Source organism: Xiphophorus hellerii, chromosome 20 (genome assembly GCF_003331165.1).
Source record: "Xiphophorus hellerii strain 12219 chromosome 20, Xiphophorus_hellerii-4.1, whole genome shotgun sequence".
Classification (NCBI taxonomy): domain Eukaryota; kingdom Metazoa; phylum Chordata; class Actinopteri; order Cyprinodontiformes; family Poeciliidae; genus Xiphophorus; species Xiphophorus hellerii.
This window is the reverse complement of record NC_045691.1, coordinates 14946386-14965278: the sequence shown is the minus strand read 5'-3', so window position 1 is coordinate 14965278 and position 18893 is coordinate 14946386. Positions and strand designations below refer to the sequence as shown.

At 39.2% G+C, this 18893-nt stretch overlaps 2 protein-coding genes across 4 annotated transcripts; both read left to right on the top strand.

Annotated features, from left to right (window-relative positions):
* The first annotated feature begins 835 nt into the window (after positions 1-835).
* Positions 836-11895, top strand: ddi2 (DNA-damage inducible protein 2). Of its 3 annotated transcripts, XM_032548949.1 has the most exons (10): positions 1136-1273; positions 3510-3639; positions 4676-4960; positions 5356-5482; positions 5673-5800; positions 6205-6333; positions 7025-7128; positions 7299-7491; positions 11076-11124; positions 11394-11530. In XM_032548949.1, exons 1-9 carry the CDS (start codon positions 1136-1138, stop codon positions 11084-11086), a joined length of 1245 nt encoding a protein of 414 aa, XP_032404840.1. In that variant the 3' UTR covers positions 11087-11124; positions 11394-11530. The 3 variants fall into 3 exon arrangements, with proteins under 3 accessions (XP_032404839.1, XP_032404838.1, XP_032404840.1); XM_032548948.1 differs by lacking the exon at positions 11076-11124 and having other exon boundaries at positions 836-1273; positions 5673-5736; positions 6213-6333; positions 11394-11895; XM_032548947.1 differs by lacking the exon at positions 11076-11124 and having other exon boundaries at positions 837-1273; positions 11394-11895.
* A 5499-nt stretch (positions 11896-17394) lies between these two features.
* LOC116710122 (rho guanine nucleotide exchange factor 19-like) lies at positions 17395-18653 on the top strand. Its single transcript, XM_032548952.1, has 4 exons — positions 17395-17796; positions 17883-18022; positions 18131-18289; positions 18379-18653. Exons 1-4 carry the CDS (start codon positions 17680-17682, stop codon positions 18419-18421), a joined length of 459 nt encoding a protein of 152 aa, XP_032404843.1. The 5' UTR covers positions 17395-17679; the 3' UTR covers positions 18422-18653.
* The last annotated feature ends 240 nt before the right edge of the window (positions 18654-18893 follow it).

Below are 18893 nucleotides of genomic sequence, written 5' to 3'. Positions count from 1 at the left end.
TACTGGTTTCATAAATTTTATGTTGAGAAAACAGAATTTAGAAAAGTGCCTCTTCTGCCTGAATTTATTTTGTAATTATGTTATTTATTTATTTTTTTAATCTTTACTCTTTAAATTACCAACATTTGTGCATTACCTTGTATTTTTGTCTGTCTGATTCCATCTATTTTTGATAATGCTTATTCAATAAATTGTTGCCCTCTCATTATGCAACACAGAACAACATGAAGAAATAGCATTCCAAAAATAAGTGATGAATAAAAATATATTTATCCATACATCAAGTGAAGCTAGCAAATAGTTTCATCTCACCAAAGTGGCATGTTGTTTAATAACATGAAACCACGTGCCTATAAACAAGTCTTCAAATAAAAACATGCAGTATTTTTTTCCATTACATAGACATCTAAACCTTCTTGCCACTGCTGATGTGTGGGAGGTACAGCTTTGAGCCAAACATTTATTGTTATCAATGACACCATTAAACAGATTTTGAGAATTTGAACTTTCTTTCCAAACCACGCAATGACATAAATCTCAAAATATAAAAGTTTGGGTCAAGTGGCAAGTTAAGCTTCAATATATGGTTTGGATTGCTCATTGGATCCCTTGCTAGTAAGATCCTGGCAATCCCATAAAATATGTAAATTGTTCTTTTGCTAACTTCTACCTGAGAAGTTTCTTGGGCGTCTTCTTTTTACTTTTACTTGAGTACAAAATATGTTGAAGCGCTAAGTATAATTATTGTGTATATTACCCTTTTCCTTCCTGTAGGCGGTGCACTTTCCCATGAAATGCTTGCAACAACCACAGATGAAGAAAGTACTGTTGTGCGACATGCCGTAAATCATGTGGCACTGTTGAGCAATACTTAATATTTTGTTGTTCTTAAAAGAGAAACTGTCACATCAGGCGTTCACCAACTGAGTCCAAACAGTGCCTGACTTTCGATTTCACATTACTTTCGATTTTTGATGTGATTTGTACCGACATACACGTTTCAATTTTTCGGAAAATCCGCGTAGTGATCGTGTTTTCCTGTGTGACACAAGGAACTACACTAACCGCATTCTGTTGTAGAAGAACAGGGTTTGTCCACTGCTCCTGTTTCTGCCACCCCCCGCTCCACAAAACGATGCTGGTCACCGTTTTCTGCGCGCCGAGGGATCGCCCAGAAACCACGTTTGCCCTCGACGTGTCCCCGGAGCTGGAGCTGAGGGACTTTGTAGCACTTTGTGAACTGGAGTCAGGAATCCCAGCTGGGGAAATCCAGGCAAGACCCAAACTGGATGTAGCCGCGGAGCTAACGCAGCTAGCAGCTAACGTAGATAGCATGAATCGCACTGTTGATGATTTGACGCTTGAGCTGTTGCGAAACATGAGTTATTAACAACAAATATGCTTTTAGACATATTTTCACTCATTTATTAGGACATTATGGGAAAAGAGTCATCTACCATAGCGTGAGCTTAGTGTCAAACCTGTAAAGTTAACTGTATGTGAACAAATTAAGTAGTTATCTGTAGCTAAATGTTTCTGGTTGGGTTATCAAGATAAAGAGAAACTGTAAGCTCATAGCTTAAGGTCCGGTGAATTTTTAACAGCTTTAACACTAAACACAGCTGTATAAATCTGCTGTTATTTTTGTTTTAGGAACCAGTTGGAAAGTTCAGTGTTTTCATTGGCCTTGTGTTTGATCTCAACTAACAACTATTTAGATGCACCAATCGACTGGCTAGAGGTCGGAAGTAGACAATTTTTCCCTTGATCAGGTCTAAACAGAGATTGACGGATCAAATACTGAAGTCATGTTTTATTTCATATTTATGAAAAGCGTCAAATCAAAGAAATCCCATTTATTAGCTATAATTATATCACTGAATCATGTGTACTGTGGTCTTCTTTTGAGTTTAAGAAAAATAGTCTTTATTATCCCTCAGTAGGGAAATTCAGGTGTACCAGCACCAAAGTCCAAGCATGTAGTTTTACACAAAAGTAAAGATATGTACACATTTAGAGCATATAAAAAATACTGTGCAGTTATTAAAACTAATTACATATTTTGGTACATGTTTGTGTACCAAAAAAACAAAATGTGTTTCCCTTAGCGTCCATCAATCTGTTACTGAAGAAGCACTACAGTTCAGCAACAGCTTCACGTTGGGTGGGAAACACTAGGAAAAATAGAAAAAGAACAAGAAAAAAATTATTTGATGTGTAAATCGATACTGTGATAATCGCTTCAGTTTAAAAAACATTGGAATATGTATCAACCACAAAAGGCCTGATTGGTGGATCTCTAAATATTTTTCATTTAAGACAATTTAAATAGAATGCATTAACACATAATTGTATACTCTTTGGTCTAAGACTGTACAAAAATTAACTGATTTAGTTTGACGGAAAAGCAGTCTTCTGGAATACTTTGCCAGATTTCTAACAGAATCTTCTAAGACATTTTTAATTTGGGATGTAGGCCTCCTTTTCCAGAAGATCCATGAACTGTGTCAGAAATGTAGAGGTCCTGGTTATTTGGATATCTGTTACAGAATATGCAGTGTGTTAGGAGAAAAAGCAGGCAGCGGTGAATCTGATAATACTAATCTCTATTCTCTGCTCCAAACAATAACTGTGTCTATAACCGTTTGTTTTTTAGATTCATACAGATCTCTACTAAACATACTGAAAACAAGAATGTTAAATTAAGATAAACTGTTGCATTAGACATGTTGCCCATGGACATAGACCAGTATATTCTCTGACTAAAATAACCTTGATTAAAAATACCAAGCTTTCACATTATCATTTTATTTAAAACAAAAAAAAACAACTATTAATACTGTTACTTCATAACAGTTATCAAGTTTTGCAATGTGACACTTTTTTTTTTTTACAAAAAATGTGCTTATATCCACAGAAATCTTTTATTGAAAACGATTCTCTGAAAGCCTGGAGACCACTTTAAAAAGAAAAAATTAAAGTCTGTTCATTGTGTTCAATATAACAATTTCAATTTTCCAAAATCTGCTTTGAGGCAAGATTTAGTGGGACCTAATATTTTAAATTTCTCCCATGCATTCAAAGTTTATTTGTCGGTAATCTAGTTGGCCAGCAAATGAGTTTGTTCCAGATGTTCCTGACCAAGATGCTGAAGTTCAATGCGGTTGATGTGATCATTGTGATGATAGAAGTGAAAAAATAAATGAGGATTAATCAGAACTGAGATCTTGCAATGTTTTGCAAAAATATTATGATTATATGTTGTAATATTTTACCACATTACAGAATCCTCTATTATTTTCCAACAAAAATTAAATTACTCATTATGCAAAAGGACAAATTACTGTTTCATGTTATCTGTTATTGTCAGCTGTAAAATTCTTATAGTATTTTAAATTCAATTTACTAGAACAAGATACTTGCAAGAAATAGCTCGTAGTGAGTGCAGCATGATTGGACTGCAGTGGGATCTCCATCGATTAAATAATCTTAACCTTTCTTCCAAACAGATCACGTATGTAGAGCAGCCCCTAAAAGACCCCACCCGTGCCTTGGGGACTTACGGTGTCAAGGATGGAGATGTGGTTGTACTTCGACAAGCTGACAGAAGGCCTCCACAAACTCAACCAGCCTTTCCAGGTAACATGTCTGTTGACATTTCCTGTGACCAGCAGTCTGGCTTATTAGCTTTTAGGGCTTGACACACGGGAGGCAACGTCACTCCCTCTCTATTTATTTCCTTTGGAACTTTCGCAATATGGTGACAATCGCTTGTCCTCCTTCAACCAAGCGACCGGCAAAATTTGTGCAAGTGAAATTTCGAACTTGTAGACGTGTACATGCAGGTTAGAGATGTGAAACAGAGTTGAAAGTGTGAAAGCGGTAGTATTATGTATTTTCCAGGCATGCAGTGACATTTTTAGCACAATCAAGCAACTATATTACCTTCAGTTCTTATAAAGATGTTGTGTATATCAAGCATAACTTGACTTCCCTGCCTTGAAATTGGGTGTGTGTCTCTTTAAGAAGCTTCTGCTCTTTCTGGCACTCTGCCTTCAACAATGCCTTTCCATTATGCTGTTTACAACCGTTCTTTGGAGCGTTGGTCTGAGACGTAGTTCATATGATTGCTTTCAATACCAGGCATGGTTATGATTGGGGAATAAATATTATGGCATGATACAAAGCACAAAAAAGTTAATTTTATATATTTCCCTCCCTTAAACTTTTGTCGTTGCTGCTATTCGCGTCCCATGTGTCAGGTTAGCTTTTGCCTTTCACTGTCATTCGTCGCTCCTTAAAGGCTCTTAACTCGGTGCATGTTTGTGCCTGGAAGGATAATAAGCTCTGTTACATGGTGGTGAGAAGGTCCCATGTTCAAGTCCCAGTCTTTCTGTTTTTCCAGTGCTTGCAAGGGTTCTCTACGGGTTCTTAAGCCTCCTCCCACAGTCCAAAAACAAGTTAAACTAAAATTACATTTATTGGTGTCCTTAACTTCTTTTATGTGTGAATGTGTGTGAGTGTGGTTGTCTTTGTGTTTTCCCCGTGTACTTTGCCTTTCATCCAGTGACCGGTGTCGATAGGCTCTAGACTCCTCCACCCCACCACCATTGGGTGGAGTCAATGGATGGATGGTTGAAAAGTCTAACTTCTTTCCCTTTCTCCTTCTCATCAGGCCTGCCCCGTATCGACTTCAGATCCATCACAGTCCCTGGCACCTCATCTTCACCCAATCAACTTCCTGCCCCGCAGCCGCGGCAACAAGCTCCGCAGCAGCCACCGCCGCCGCAGCCGCGCCCCACACAGCCTTCTACGCCGATGGCCTTTCGCGGCTCTTCGCCACAGGGCCTGGACAACCCCGCCTTACTACAACAGATGCTATTATCCAATCCACATGAGCTTTCCCTTCTCAAGGAGAGAAACCCTCCACTTGCTGAGGCCCTGCTGAGTGGAGATTTAGGTGAACACATTAAAGTTTTTATTGCCTTAAAGAGGCTTAATAACTGGGGAACTTTTTAATATTTTTGTCACATTACCAACACAAACTTCAATATAATTTATTAGGATTTTATGTAGGGTATAATTGAGAAGAGAAACACAGAAAAGTGTGTTATTTGTTTTTAGTATTCTCAAGTCAACACGTTTTAGAACAACCATTTGCTGCAATTTCAAGCATGTCTGCAATCTCCCATACACAATTTTTGGCAAACAAGATTTTTCGTAGTTTTTTTACTTTCAAAAATGTCTTTCCTCTTGCTTGTTTTGCATAAAGATCAAATTGGTGGCGTAAACTACGTACGTGTGTTGTATCAACAGATTTCCAACTAGCAGTTATTTGATCCCTCTTTTTTTCAGAGCGTTTCACCAAAGTGCTGCTGGAGCAACAACAGGATCGAGCCAGAAGAGAGCAAGAGCGAATCAGACTTCTGACCGCTGATCCGTTTGATTTGGAAGCTCAGGCAAAGATTGAGGAGGACATCAGGTAGGAAAACATTTAAAACATCACTATAAGCAACTTACTTCAATGCAATACAAAATACAACACAGCTCTGGTTTCACTGATAATGAAAGTGAAAAATTTGAACATGATTTTTGTAATTTCTAACCTAATTCAACCGTGCATTAAAATTCAGTCTTTGACCACCATGTTTTAACTTTCTTTCTTTTACCAGGCAGCACAACGTGGAGGAGAATATGACAATTGCAATGGAGGAGGCCCCAGAAAGCTTTGGACAGGTGGTTATGCTGTACATTAACTGCAAAGTCAATGGCCATCCTGTGAAAGCTTTTGTTGACTCAGGTAATGAACATAAAACCCTGATGCCTGATAAAGTTTCTACAAGTTTGTTGGTCAAGAAACGGAGCGGTAATAAAACATGCGAGCGCTGAACAGTGGTTTAGTTTCAGCATGTTCAAAAATATCTTGGCTTCAAAGTTAGTGGGAATGTCACTTTTAGTTGATCAGGATTTGTTTTATACTTGAATTTACCTTTCTGTTTGTCGTCTTGTCATATTTGAATACATGTAAAAAAGCAACATTAACTCACCAGAAATCAGTATCTGACTTTAGTTACAGTCATTAAAACTGACATTCAAGCATGAATTAAAACGACGCAGTATGTTTGATACCGAAATTGCATCCTTCCAGTCCTGTTTTGTCAATTTTTGTCCTCCTTTTATCCGTTTTTTGTTTGTCATGTTAAGGAGCGCAGATGACCATCATGAGCCAGGCGTGTGCAGAGCGCTGCAACATCATGCGACTGGTGGACCGGCGCTGGGCGGGGATCGCCAAAGGAGTGGGCACTCAGAAGATCATCGGCAGAGTTCATTTGGGTAGATGGCTTCATATGAATACAACTCTTCAGCATGTTCAAATGTAGTATATTAAAATACAACAATATTGGTTTTATATTCACTCAGGCATTATCCTCTTTAATTTTACAACACAGGTTGTGATTTAATAAGCGTGAAGCGATTAGAGGCTTTTTTTCTGCTTGCAGAATCAAATTTTTTAAATCCAAACAAGCAGAGCTCCGTTAAATGTAACTATTTGGATACTAAATGTCCTGATATTATCTGGTTGTGGAGCAGCAGAAAATATTTTTTTCTGAAATCTGGGTTTATCGTATTGTTTATAATTTATTGTGATAAAGAGTTTTTATTTATTGTTGTCACAATAAATATCAATTCATAATGTTTAAAAACTCCCAAAACTCTCCTATATGGTTCAGATTATTATTTTAACTGTTTTCTCCACTGTTTGTTCAATGAAAACATTAATAAATAACAATATTTTTGAGTATATGATTAAACAAGGCTACTGTGTGCAGTCTAATGCTACAAATAACACTTCTTTACATGACTGGTGTCCTACATAAGTGTCCAAAATTGGATTGTTTTTCAAGGTCAATATTTGTGTTTGTTGGGCTATAATTACTGTGACACAGTCCATATGCCTTCCTTACAAAATGGTGATACAACTTTAAGTCTTTATTCCCCTTTTTCTCCTTTTTCTTCCTTCTAGCTCAGGTCCAAATAGAAGGAGACTTCCTTCCTTGTTCTTTCTCCATATTGGAGGACCAGCCGATGGACATGCTGCTAGGCCTGGACATGCTGAAGAGACATCAGGTTAGCTGTATTCAAAAAGTATATTTAGATGATAAAATAAATAAATAGAGTAAAATTTACTGAGATGAGTTATATTGATGACATTGTAATTTATCAATGCACATGCAGAAAGGCTTTTATTTTTCCTCTCGATAATTTAGGGACGTTTTCTGTCCGCTTTTTCCTCGTAGTGTTCAATCGACTTGAAGAAGAACCTGCTCATTATCGGCACCACGGGCACCGAAACGCGCTTCCTGTCTGAGGCAGAACTGCCGGAGTGCGCCCGGCTCGCGTACGGACCAGAAGGACGTGAAGACGCGCGTCCAGAGGAGATCGCTGACAGAGAACTGGCAGAGGCGCTTCAGAGATCTATACAAGAGAGTGGTAAGAAGCTGTGTCAGCGCTCGGGTTTCATTTATTTATTTATTTTTTTCTTTCCAGCTCTGTTAGATTTACATTTGCATGTGCCACTTAAAGCTTCTTACTCGCAACCTCATTTATGCACTCATCTGAATTTCCAGTCACTTCATGTCATCACCTCGACAGGTTTGAATGTGTTTCAAGAAAAAGATGAGATCAGATCACTGTCAAATGAGATTAGGATTTAATGTCATCAGAACTAGACTTCTGGTTTACAGAGAAACTGATATTTATGAGGTGAAACTTAACTTCTGCACTCCGTCATTGGTGTAACGGACCTGTCAGCTGTACCGCTCATGGTGGGTGTCTTCCTTTCTGTACTGAGTCAAAATCTGGAGGAAATCCCCTCCAAAATGATGCATTAGTGCCAACTTACAGTACCTTTTTATTATGCAAAGATATGAAAGTCTAGTATGAGCTTCTGCTGCGGATGGCAGTTCAGATGGATGTCTGAGGAGCTCGACAGAACCACTCGGAGCCGCCTACTCAGATAAACTGAAAAGAACATGCAGTTCAAGCCGAGACGTAGGAGGTTATTTTTTTCTAAATCAGATTAATAAAATGCAAACCGAACATAAACATCCGGTGGCAGGAATACAAAAACAACAAACTGGAGACGATTTTCCATCAACAGAAACTCTCTGGTAATTGGAGACATACGTTGCGTTTTGTGTTCTCTCTGAAGTGGGAATATCAAAGCTCATAAACAAAAAGAAATCAAGCAGTGCTTCCCCAGACGTAGGATTCCAACTCGGAAAATTGGAGATCTGTGAGCAACAAGGCTTCTCCAGTGTGTAAAACATAAAAGCCTTCATGAATAACCAGTTTATTTTCTCTTCCAACCACCAAACTACTGTAGAGGTGCACATTGTTCTTAAGCTTTTTTTGAGGGCAAGTGCCTTTGAAGTTGTGAAGCCAAAAATTGGAGAGAAATATGTTTAATATTCACTTTACTGTCAGCAGGTCAGAAATTCACAGAATTAAATTAAGAGTCAATTTCAGCACACCAGTAAAAAAAAAAATCTGCACAGAAAAAAACAACAACATTGTGCCAGATTTGTACTGATAACTCAAACAAATACTGGCTCGACAACAATCCAGCAAAAGGCAAACAGTGCAGGTTTTCAAACACGAACCTGAGACAAAATTAATGCAGCATTGTTAGAAATTTGTGAAACCTCAATAAAGGGCCATTTTTATCCTTTTTTACATTTAGATCATATTAGAACTGCTCTAATTCCAAAACCACAACACCAAGACACTTCAAAGCTGGACTGGATTATTCTGCTCTAATAGCAGAATATTTAGAACCATGTTTGGGATTTGTGAAACCTTTTTTCTGATTTGTGAAACTTCACTAAAGTTTAGATTACTATTCACACTTATTCCATGCAGTTTTTTTCTAATTCAATTCTAATTCAAAACCACTTTATTAATCCCAATGGGAAATTAAATGTTGGTGTAACTCATTAATTCAAAGAGTTATTGTAGATGGTGATGGCTGTTGGAAGGAAAGATCTTTGCAGCGCTCTGTTAAGTGAAGTTTCACATATCAGAAAAAGGTTTCACAAATCCCAAACATGGTTTTAAATATTCTGCTACTAGTTGAGAATAATTTAGTCTAGGTTTGAAGAGTCCAGGTGTTGTAGAATTGGAATTAGAGCAGTTCTCGTGTGACCAAGATAAAAATAAAAGTGGTGAAATCGCCCTTTTTTTGAAGTTTCACAAATCAGAAAAAGGTTCCACAAATCACAAACATTATTCTAAATATTCTCCTATTAGTTGAGAATAATCCAGTGCAGGTTTAAAGTGTCTAGGTGTTGTAGTTTTGGAGCTGGAGCAGTTCTAGTGCAAACCAGATGCAAAAAAGTGGTAAAATCACCCTTCACTGACGTTTCACAAATCAGATAAAAGATTCACAAATACCAAACATGGTTCTAAATATTCTACTATTAGTTGAAAATAATCCAATCCAGGTTTGAAGAGTCTAGGTGTTGTAGTTTTGGAATTGGAGCAGTTATACTATGACAGAGATCCAAAAAAGTGGTGAAATCAACCTTTATTGAAGTTTCACAAATCAGAAAAAGGTTTCACAAATCACAAACATGGTTTTAAATATTCTGCTATTAGAGCAGAATAATCCAGTCCAGGTTTGAAGAGTCTAGGTGTTGTAGTTTTTAAACTAGAGTCGATTAAAAATGCAGAAGGTATTGAAAAATTAGGTGGTATCGCCCTTTAGCCATTTCCCAACTCGGAAGCTGGAATCGGAAACCAACTTCAGCTTCGTCACCAGTTTCCACTTGTCAAACCATGTGATCGATAGAAAGTTTTGATCCACAATCACGTATCTGAAGGTTGAGAGGCATATGAGTGAAAGACAGCATTATGGACATTTGCTAAATGCTTACCAAACGGCTAGAAGCCTACCTGCAGCAGCGTCTCCTACCTAGGCTGGTGAAAAACAGCCATATAAGCAGTAGCTGTTTTTTAAGATGCTGACGTGCAGCTGGTCATGTGACCCTAAAGCCACGTGATCATTGACACACTGAATAGTGTTTGGTTTATTTTTGTGCTAAAGAAATTAAGAAAAAGAGCATTTTATTTTAAAATAAATCTTTAAATAAAAATACATAAATGTGAATCTAACAAAAATGGAAAAAATTATCCCGGTTACACTTACATATACTTAAATTAATTATGAGTATTATAATATTTTGAGATTTTGAAGATGTACTTAAAACATGTGGACTGATTATACAAGAGATAATTTCACAGATTTTTCAGAAACTAGAACCGGCTGCACTAATTTGAATTTGATGTAAATTTTCTGTATTCAGAGACTGAATTATAAATATATTATACTGGGTAAAATACACACTTAAACTCTAACCTTTTAGGTTTACAAGCATTCTCCTTCTGACTGGACTTAATATTAATGTTAGTGAGTCGGAAATAAAACAGTTCAAGCTTGAGTTTGTGTAGAGAGCTTAAGACTGGGGTGAAGGCAAAGAGCCCTTCCAATCTCAGATACATGGAGTTCATTTTAAAAGATAAATGATCAAAAACAGCAGTGGAAACATTTGTTAGCAATTATAAGAAGCGCTTCACTGCTGTCACATTAAAATAATGGTCAACTGTAGATGAATGAAGTCCCTTGGTTGAAAATATTTTCTCAAACATGATGATTTCTTATGATCTGATAAATGCGGTAGATTTTAAAAGTAACTGCAGTAAATTAAGCTCAGCTTGTTCTCAATCGGAGAAAGCCAATATATGATAAGATTAAAAGTTTTAATAATTGATTTTAAACGTTCAGCCAAAGCTGACTTCATTCAGGAGGTCATCTTCTGCGGTTGACTGATGGGTTTGTGAACATCCCGATGAAGAACCCAGGCCTGGGCTCAGGTTGTTTTCAGATGACACTTTTCACATCTGACATGTGTGAAAAGGCCGACAGTTTGGTTTGGTTGCATGCTCTGTGTGTGACTGCTAACTTTCTCCGTCCCTTTGCATGATGTGTGTGGTGTGTGCCCCTAACCCCTGAGCAGGAGAGCACTGATGCATTTGGAGACAGCTGAAGAGGGCCCGACCAACCAGGTACTGCAAACTCACAAGACCATTTCCAGAGCTAAGTCCATTGCTGTTGAATCATTTAGTGTTTTATTTTGCTATTATTTTGCTGCTGTGTGGTTGTTGTACCTTTTTATGTTTACTTATTGGTGTATTAAACCTGAGTTTACAACATTTAAAAATAGCAAAAGTGGCATTGTTCATAAGTTATTAGTGTGAGAGAGCTGAACATTTATAAATGTGGTTGAAACGTCGTCCAGCTGACTGAGTCCCAGTTCTGCTTTCTCCCATATTAGACACTGCAGATGGACAAACTACCTCACTGCAGCCCTCGCCATTTATATTACCAAGACCCTTAGACCGAATGGCCATACCCTCCTCTTCCTCTCAAAGCCCTTCTAGTTGTCAATCACAGAACCCGACCTTGGATCGCTCCCAGTCTGCGCCGGCCGCCGTGCAGCAGGCCCCACAGCTTCCTCAACCTTTGACCCCAGAAAATGATGCTTCTCCACCTCATAGCGACCATTTCCACCATCTGCCTCGCCAAAGCGAATCCGACATGTCCCCCACTCCCAGTCCAACATCGGATATATTCGCCAGTGAGTCCCAGGACCCCAGTGAGGTGGCGCCAGCTGACTGGTGTTGAATCTGACCAGGTGGAGAGCTCTTCACATGAGGAGTGTTTGCCTGAACAGCCCATGGACCAGGAGGTGAGCGAAAGCGAAGCGGCGGAGACCGCAGAGGCCGACTCCGTCGAAATGGCGTGTCCCGCCAACTCCGCTGAGAGGGAGCAGCCCGACGGTGACCGCTGCTCCAGCTCCGACAGCATCCCGTCCCTGGCGGCAGCGCTGAAGGAGCTCCACGAGCTGCTGGTGCAATCACAGAACCGCAGCATGTCCTGCTCCCCTTCCCACCCGCATGGGCAGGACTCGGACAAAGCTTCCCCCGAGCCAAGCACACCGACGCCAGAAAACACCCAGTCTGCTCCTTCTACTGCCAACGCAGCTGCTGCAGAAACAAGTGATGCCAAAGCTAACTGTGCTGCTGACGAGGAACCATCGGAGAGTCCTGTCCCTGACCTCCAAGGTCAGGCTGAGCGTCTGCATGAAGACGCAGCAGAAATAGGGGAAGGGCTCGAACCGCCACTGTGCCCCGACAGCTCAGAGGATAGAGAAGAGACCTGCGTTAGCGACAGTTCTCAGCCTGAGCCGGAGGTTTCTCCCGGTTCTGCAGCGGTGCCCGAGTTCAGGGAACCACCGGAGGGGCAGCACGGACGAGGAGTCGCAGACGGACAAGCCTCCAACACCCCGGATTCCCTTCAGATGGAGCGAGCTTTCCTCAGCCCTGCATCAGCGGCTGTTAGCCCGCCACAGGAAGTTACAAGCACCTCGTCCTCGTCTGCTACTCTTCTCACTCAGGCCCCTCCACCTTCGTCGTCCCCGGCCCCCGTCCCACCCTCTCCACGTCCCTTTATGGAACAGTTCCCAGCCGAGCACATCCAGAGGATCCAGGCAGCGGGTTTTTCTGCCAGGGAGGCGGTGGAGGCACTCGAGCAAGCCCACGGCGTAGTAGAGATCGCTCTGCTGGCTCTTCTGGCTCGCAGCATCACTGTGCCCACCTAGACTCATGAGCAATCACACAAGAGTCCCCGGCCTCCCGACTCAGCATCTGTCTTCTTTATACCTTGTTGCAGATCCAGATGTCTCAGTCTCCTATTTGAAAGGGAGCTTGGAAAAGCCACAGGGAACAAAAAACACAAAATCTTATCTAGTATTTTTTGGTCTACTTTGTAACTCAAATATCTTTAAATACGCTTGAAATAAGACAGATTTAACTTACAAGTAACTTTTTAACAAGATGTAGGAGCTTGTTTTATGATGTGAATAATTCCTCAAGTCCTAGTTCTACTTATAAAGTGAAAAATCTCTTGTTATAATTCAATCTGCCACTGAAACCAGTACTTTTTCATCAATATTAAGGAATTATTTACTGAAAACAAGCTCTTACATTTTGCTGAAAAGTTTGTTTTACCTTATTTCAAATGTAATAAAAAAAACTGGACCAAAAATACTTGGTAGGATTTTGTGTTTTTGCAGTGAATCCTGTCTCTTGGTTTGTCATAAAGAAAATCTAAGAGGAAACAAGAGAACTGGTCATTTGTTTGTGGCTATTACAGATATGTGAGGAGTGTTTGCATGCAGATGTTTTGGGTAGCCCATCAATCAAATTGGTTTTTTAAGCAATTTGGTATCATTGGATTTTTTTCTTCTTTTTTTTGCCTTGTTTTGTTTCCCGACATTGATTTGTCAATACATACAAATAGTACAATTAATTCTCAAACCCTTAAATAGTCAAAGTTTCTCTTTCTGAAAAATCTGTTAATCATGAATACAGTCTGTGCTCCTTTGCGGTTTTTCTTGTTTGTAGCCCAAATGATGACAGAACTGCCTATTGGGAACGTAAGCAGCTCATATTCAAAGTGAAAAATAATTGGAAATCTTTCAATTAACAGTAAACATCACTAAAATACCAATTGTATTTAAATGCGAGAGTAGATGGCATTTCTGGTTCGGCATGTCTCTTACAGAAGGTATCTTGTACTGTTTGTATGACTCTGCGATCTGAAAGCTTTCCAACATGTAGATTACAGAACCTGTTTTAAGCTCCTGTTCTGAAACTTTCTATGTGTCAAATCCTCGTAGTGTGTTTATACTTGAAATTATCCCTTTTCTTTCTCATTTTGAGTCTGGCCATCTTGTCAGTGCATCATATATCAAGGAGTTTCATGGCTTTATTTGAGTCATACCTACAATATTCAGGCAGATTTCATTATTTACTTTTATCTTGTAAGAAATTTTAAATTGCAAATAAAATGAAACTAATATTTGTATACTTTGTCTGTTTCAAGTCATTTTTCATTATTCATATGCTAAACAAGTAGTGAGGTATTTGAAATATAGTTTTTTAACTTTCGTATCTTACTGCTAACATTGGTTTCTCATTGAAGTGGAATATTATCCACAGTTCAGCTATAAGTTATTCATAACCCTTGCATTTTACTTTTCAAAGATTCCAGTTTAATGAGTCCTGACTGCACTTTTTGTCATTATTTCATTTTATTTATTTGAAAACAAATTAGCATTTGCAGTACCATTTTATGTATTTATTTTTTGTGTATAGCGATAAGAAAGGGGCGGTAAAAGTAAAGTTCTATAATATTTATTGAATTGGACTGTGAACCTGAATAAATGTGAGTACTGTACATGACTGCATTATATATAAATGAACTGGGTATATTTACACGTAAAGACGGTAAATATACTCCTTCGCCTCCTCGTCATCATTTCCGGCCAGGTCATCCACCGGCTGACTGTCAGGGAGTGCCGCTGTCCAGCTGGGCGTGTCTGAGGTTATGCAGGCGGAAAAGTCGCACCGGTTTCTGCTCCTGTGATTGCTGCTCAGACTGGACCCGACTGGGTGAACGTCTATTTAGTCTTGACTGGCTCTGTTGCTGTAGTTTGTGTCCATAGTTGTAATGTAAGCAAAGTGTAGGAACTTATTCATACAGTCGTATACGTATGGGAAGTTTTCGGCCCGGATTCATTCTTTATGGCTTCTTTTAATGTCCGAGCAGACGGCATGTATGGCTTTAAAAACGACGCCTACAGACAATCTGGAGCCTGATTTGGAGCAAGGCAATGAACGTCATATTGGGTTTTCTAAACTGGAAAATAACTTTCATGGAAGTGGCGACAACGCAGACCTTCCTGAGGATTACAGGTGAGGTGAAACAGGTCGACTCGAATAACACAGGATGTTTTGATTGCGACTTTTATTCCTTTTTAGTCTAGATGTGTCTTCAGCTCTGAAACGCACCGAACAGGAGCAGGCGTGGGATTTGCTGAGTCCTTTATTAGACCTACACACTTGCCCTGAATCTCAAAAGGATGATTCATCTTTACCTGACGAGGGGAATCTGGAAGAAGGGTGACTGAGGTGTAAAAACTGTACTGTTTTAACAGGGTTATAGTTTAACTAATGTGGCCTCTTCTTATAAATCCAGGGAAGCAAGTTCAGATGAGGAATTGCAGAGTGTGACATTCCAGTCAAAGTACATCAATATTTGTGAGTTAAAATATTCTTTATCTCTTGTTTTTACTGAAAAAATGATTCGAACACCTTTGATTCTTTTTCTTTTCAGGCCCTTTGTATCAGGACTACTCCCTGCAGGCTATCGGAGACGGGATTCAAAAACTCAAAAGTGGGCTTTTGTCAGACCTGGGCAAATCTGAGTCCGGTTATAGGTCTGTTTTCATATTTGAGGGCTAGCAACCATTTAGAGAGCGAGTCTCCTTTTCTGACCCCTGTCTCGACTTCACCTACATCTCCAGCTTTTTTTCACGGTCGGCGGTCTGCTTTGAGACGCCACAGCCACTTTGGAGTAGTATCCCCTCATCAGTCTGCTGATTCAATCTCAACCGAGTCTTGTTCTAATGGACGAGCTTTTACCTTAAGCATCGCAAAGCATTTGGAGTTTGTGGATCCATCCCCAACTCAACCACCCAGTATTAGGTTGACTTCTTGCACACTCTGGCAAGACTTGGAAGAGGTGAAAGCTTCTGGTCTGCCCAACATCTTGACACCCAAAGAGATTGACCTTCAGGAGGTACGTGGCTTAAAATGTTGAACAAAATGATCTCATTTGGTATTTGACTTCTTTTCATTGCTTTATTAGTCCATGTTTGAGCTGATCGGCTCTGAAGTGTCTTACTTGAAGAGTCTCGGCGTCCTTGTCAACCATTTCTACGCATCTAAGGTGCTGAAGAAGACGATGTCCACAATGGAGCATCATACTTTGTTTTGTAACATCCGACATGTGATGGAAGCAAATACAAAGTGAGTTCCTCTGATGCGACTGGATGGTTTTTTTGTTTGTTTGTTGTTTGTTTTTTTATTTCAGTATGAATGACTGTTTCCATTTTGAACTGGTGTCTTTTAAAGATTCCTTCTGGATCTGGAAGCTCGACTGGGAGAGAGCCTGACCATATTTCAAGTTGGTGACATTGTGCTGCAACACTGTGGAACCTTTAAGCGACACTATGTCCCATATGTGATCAACATGACAGTATCAGGAGTCACTTGTCAACCAGCTGATGTAAGCATATTCCGATAGTAATTATACTGGCCTAAATGGATATGGACAGTACTTTATAGTTTACTGGGAATGGGGAAAATTGATAATAGGTCAGACTGTAAGTTTCTAATTACAATTAAAAGCAACTGTGTATCTTTAGATGCATCTTGATTGGAATATCATTGCACTGGAGATCAATTTCTGTAATTCAAATCAAAGTAAAACAAGTTTATAGCTGTATTATGCAGTGAAACCTCAAGTATTAAGTTGAAATATGGCTTACAGCAAATGAAGCCTTAAAAAATTATCTTTCAGTTAACTTTCAATATTGCATGGGCCAAATAAAAATGTTTAATACAGAAATGTTGGACCACCGAGGGGCAGTTTAGTCTTTTCTTGTTACCCCAGGTGGGAAATCTCTGGTTGAGGTCTGACTTAACAAGAGGTGTGGGACAGTTTTTACCAATGTCCTGGATAAATCTTAAGCTGCAGTCCATTCTTTGTTAAATATTGGGTGGATCGGTTTGTGTGTCTTCCTATTTGACCTTTTCAATAATGTGTGGCTACAGCAGATTCAGCAATAACATCTTGTGGATGGACAACTAAGTCAATATTCTCCTTGATTCTCATAACAAAACTGTAAACTTACTTTATCAAATTGAATTTTGGGGTTTTGTTACCAGTGGATTCTAATTTGCGATGCACCTAAACTGGGTCTCTTAAGATAATCTGTTGAATGTTTAAAGCTTTTCCAGTGATTTGATGCCAAACATCTATTGCCTAAAATTGAAATGTCACAAAATATTGACTGATTTTATGTACTATGAACACTGGACTTTATTGCACATAACTAAGCTAATCTTTCCTTGTTTAGGCAGCAAAACAAAAACTTTGTGTATGTTCTGAAGAAGCTTGAAAGGGACCCGGTTTGTCAAAAACAAGGACTGAAATCATTCCTGATTCTCCCATTTCAGAGAATAACTCGTATTAAACTTCTACTGGAGGTAAAACTTAACATGGGTTGATTATGAATGCCCTGACTTTGCACACTGCTTTAATTTTCGATTTTGATTCCAGAGCATCTTAAAATTGACCGAGCCAGACTTCTGAAGCAGCTTCAAATCTCTCAAAGGCCATAAAAGGCATCCATGAGGTATGGCTGTTTACTCCACCGAGTTGCAGAAATTACATTTTCCCTGTCCCTTTGAAGTCCAGAGTTGATACAAAAGTTAACGTGAAGCAATTTTCAGATTTTATTCCACAATTAAATTATCTGTAAACATAGTAACTGCATAGTACATTGGCTGCAGCTTCCTAATGCCCACTTATGAACAAGCCAAAAATTATAACTGGGCATTGTTTGATTTCCTCCTGGATTCAATGAAATAAGATTTAGTGTTAAACATGGCCTTTAGAAATACTTCCATTCTCTAATTTTAACACATTGCATGTTCTTTCTTACATTGAGAAAGATTGTGTTGGAGTGTGACCAGAAGGTGGAAAAGATGAAACGCTTGGAGGAACTGATCCGCCTGGAAACGCTGATGGACTTTGATGACATTAAGGTGTTTGTTTCAACATTTCTCTTCAGAATTTGCCATGGATGCCCATTTATGACACTAATTTCCGAACTAATCCCTATCCATGCCAGTTGGTTCCTCTGGTGAAAAGCACACGCTTTCTGGTCCTCCACGGACCCCTGGACACTGTGGTGACCTATGGGTCAAAACTGTCGACAGTCAGGATCTACCTCCACCTCTTCAATGACCTCTTGATCATCTCCTCAAAAAAGTACAACACTTAACTCTTTTAAAAAAGGCTGAGGTGTTTGTGTTCAGGAAGTGAATTCTGCAGTGTTCTTTAACTGATTAAGTCCAACCTTTGTACTCCCACTTCCAGGTATGAACGCTTCGCTGTGCTGGATTATGCCGTCTTCCCTGAACATGTAACTGTGTTGGCGAATAAAGTTCTGGGACTTCCTGTGGATTCTTTCCTATTAAATCTGTCTCAGAGTCAGATAGGACCGCCGACTGCCATTATATTGATTGCAAGTAAAAGGTAAAATTAGGTCAACTTTTTTTTTTTTTTTTTTTTTAAGTTCAAACTGGTGAATTAAACTTTTTTTTTTTTTTTTTTTCTAATTGCAGCTTTGAGAAAGAAGTATGGATAAAAGCACTTTCTAACAAGTGATGGCTGGATTTGGATCATTTTTTAAATGGGGGGGGTGGGATGCATCTTGTTGGTTATTTGGGATTTTTTTATTCTTTGGACTTGGTTCTTTCACATCAGTGCACATTTTAATTATTGGCTCATGGCACTCTTGGAGAAATGTTCAACATAATGTTGGGAGTATAAAGGTGTCACCATTTCATTGGGGTTTAACTTTAATGTATTTTATAAATAAAACATTTTATGAGCTGGGTGATTCTGAATGTGTTAATAACGTGGTAAAATCTTATGATAAAACAGGGTTTTAAATCTGAAGAACCTCCGATTTATGTGACTCAAACGGTTCATCTGAACATCAGTTCACAGAAACTGATCACATCAGCTTGTATGAACCAGAAACGCTGGTTCACACAAGCCAGCATTTCTGTTCTGGTTCTCCTGACGCTGTAATACAAAGGTTTCAAACTGCATTCCTTGAGGGCCTAAGTCCTGT

What these genes read in the sequence shown, in the direction of transcription:
- ddi2 (XM_032548947.1), top strand. Translation starts at nt 1,136, where the DNA reads ATGCTGGTCACCGTTTTCTGCGCGCCGAGGGATCGCCCAGAAACCACG. An exon ending in AACTCAACCAGCCTTTCCAG is followed by an intron (nt 3,640 to 4,675) that starts GTAACATGTCTG and finishes CCTTCTCATCAG; the next exon opens with GCCTGCCCCGTATCGACTTC. An exon ending in GAAAGCTTTTGTTGACTCAG is followed by an intron (nt 5,801 to 6,204) that starts GTAATGAACATA and finishes TGTCATGTTAAG; the next exon opens with GAGCGCAGATGACCATCATG.
- LOC116710122 (XM_032548952.1), top strand. Translation starts at nt 17,680, where the DNA reads ATGTTCTTTCTTACATTGAGAAAGATTGTGTTGGAGTGTGACCAGAAG. An exon ending in TGGACTTTGATGACATTAAG is followed by an intron (nt 17,797 to 17,882) that starts GTGTTTGTTTCA and finishes TATCCATGCCAG; the next exon opens with TTGGTTCCTCTGGTGAAAAG. An exon ending in TTGATCATCTCCTCAAAAAA is followed by an intron (nt 18,023 to 18,130) that starts GTACAACACTTA and finishes TCCCACTTCCAG; the next exon opens with GTATGAACGCTTCGCTGTGC.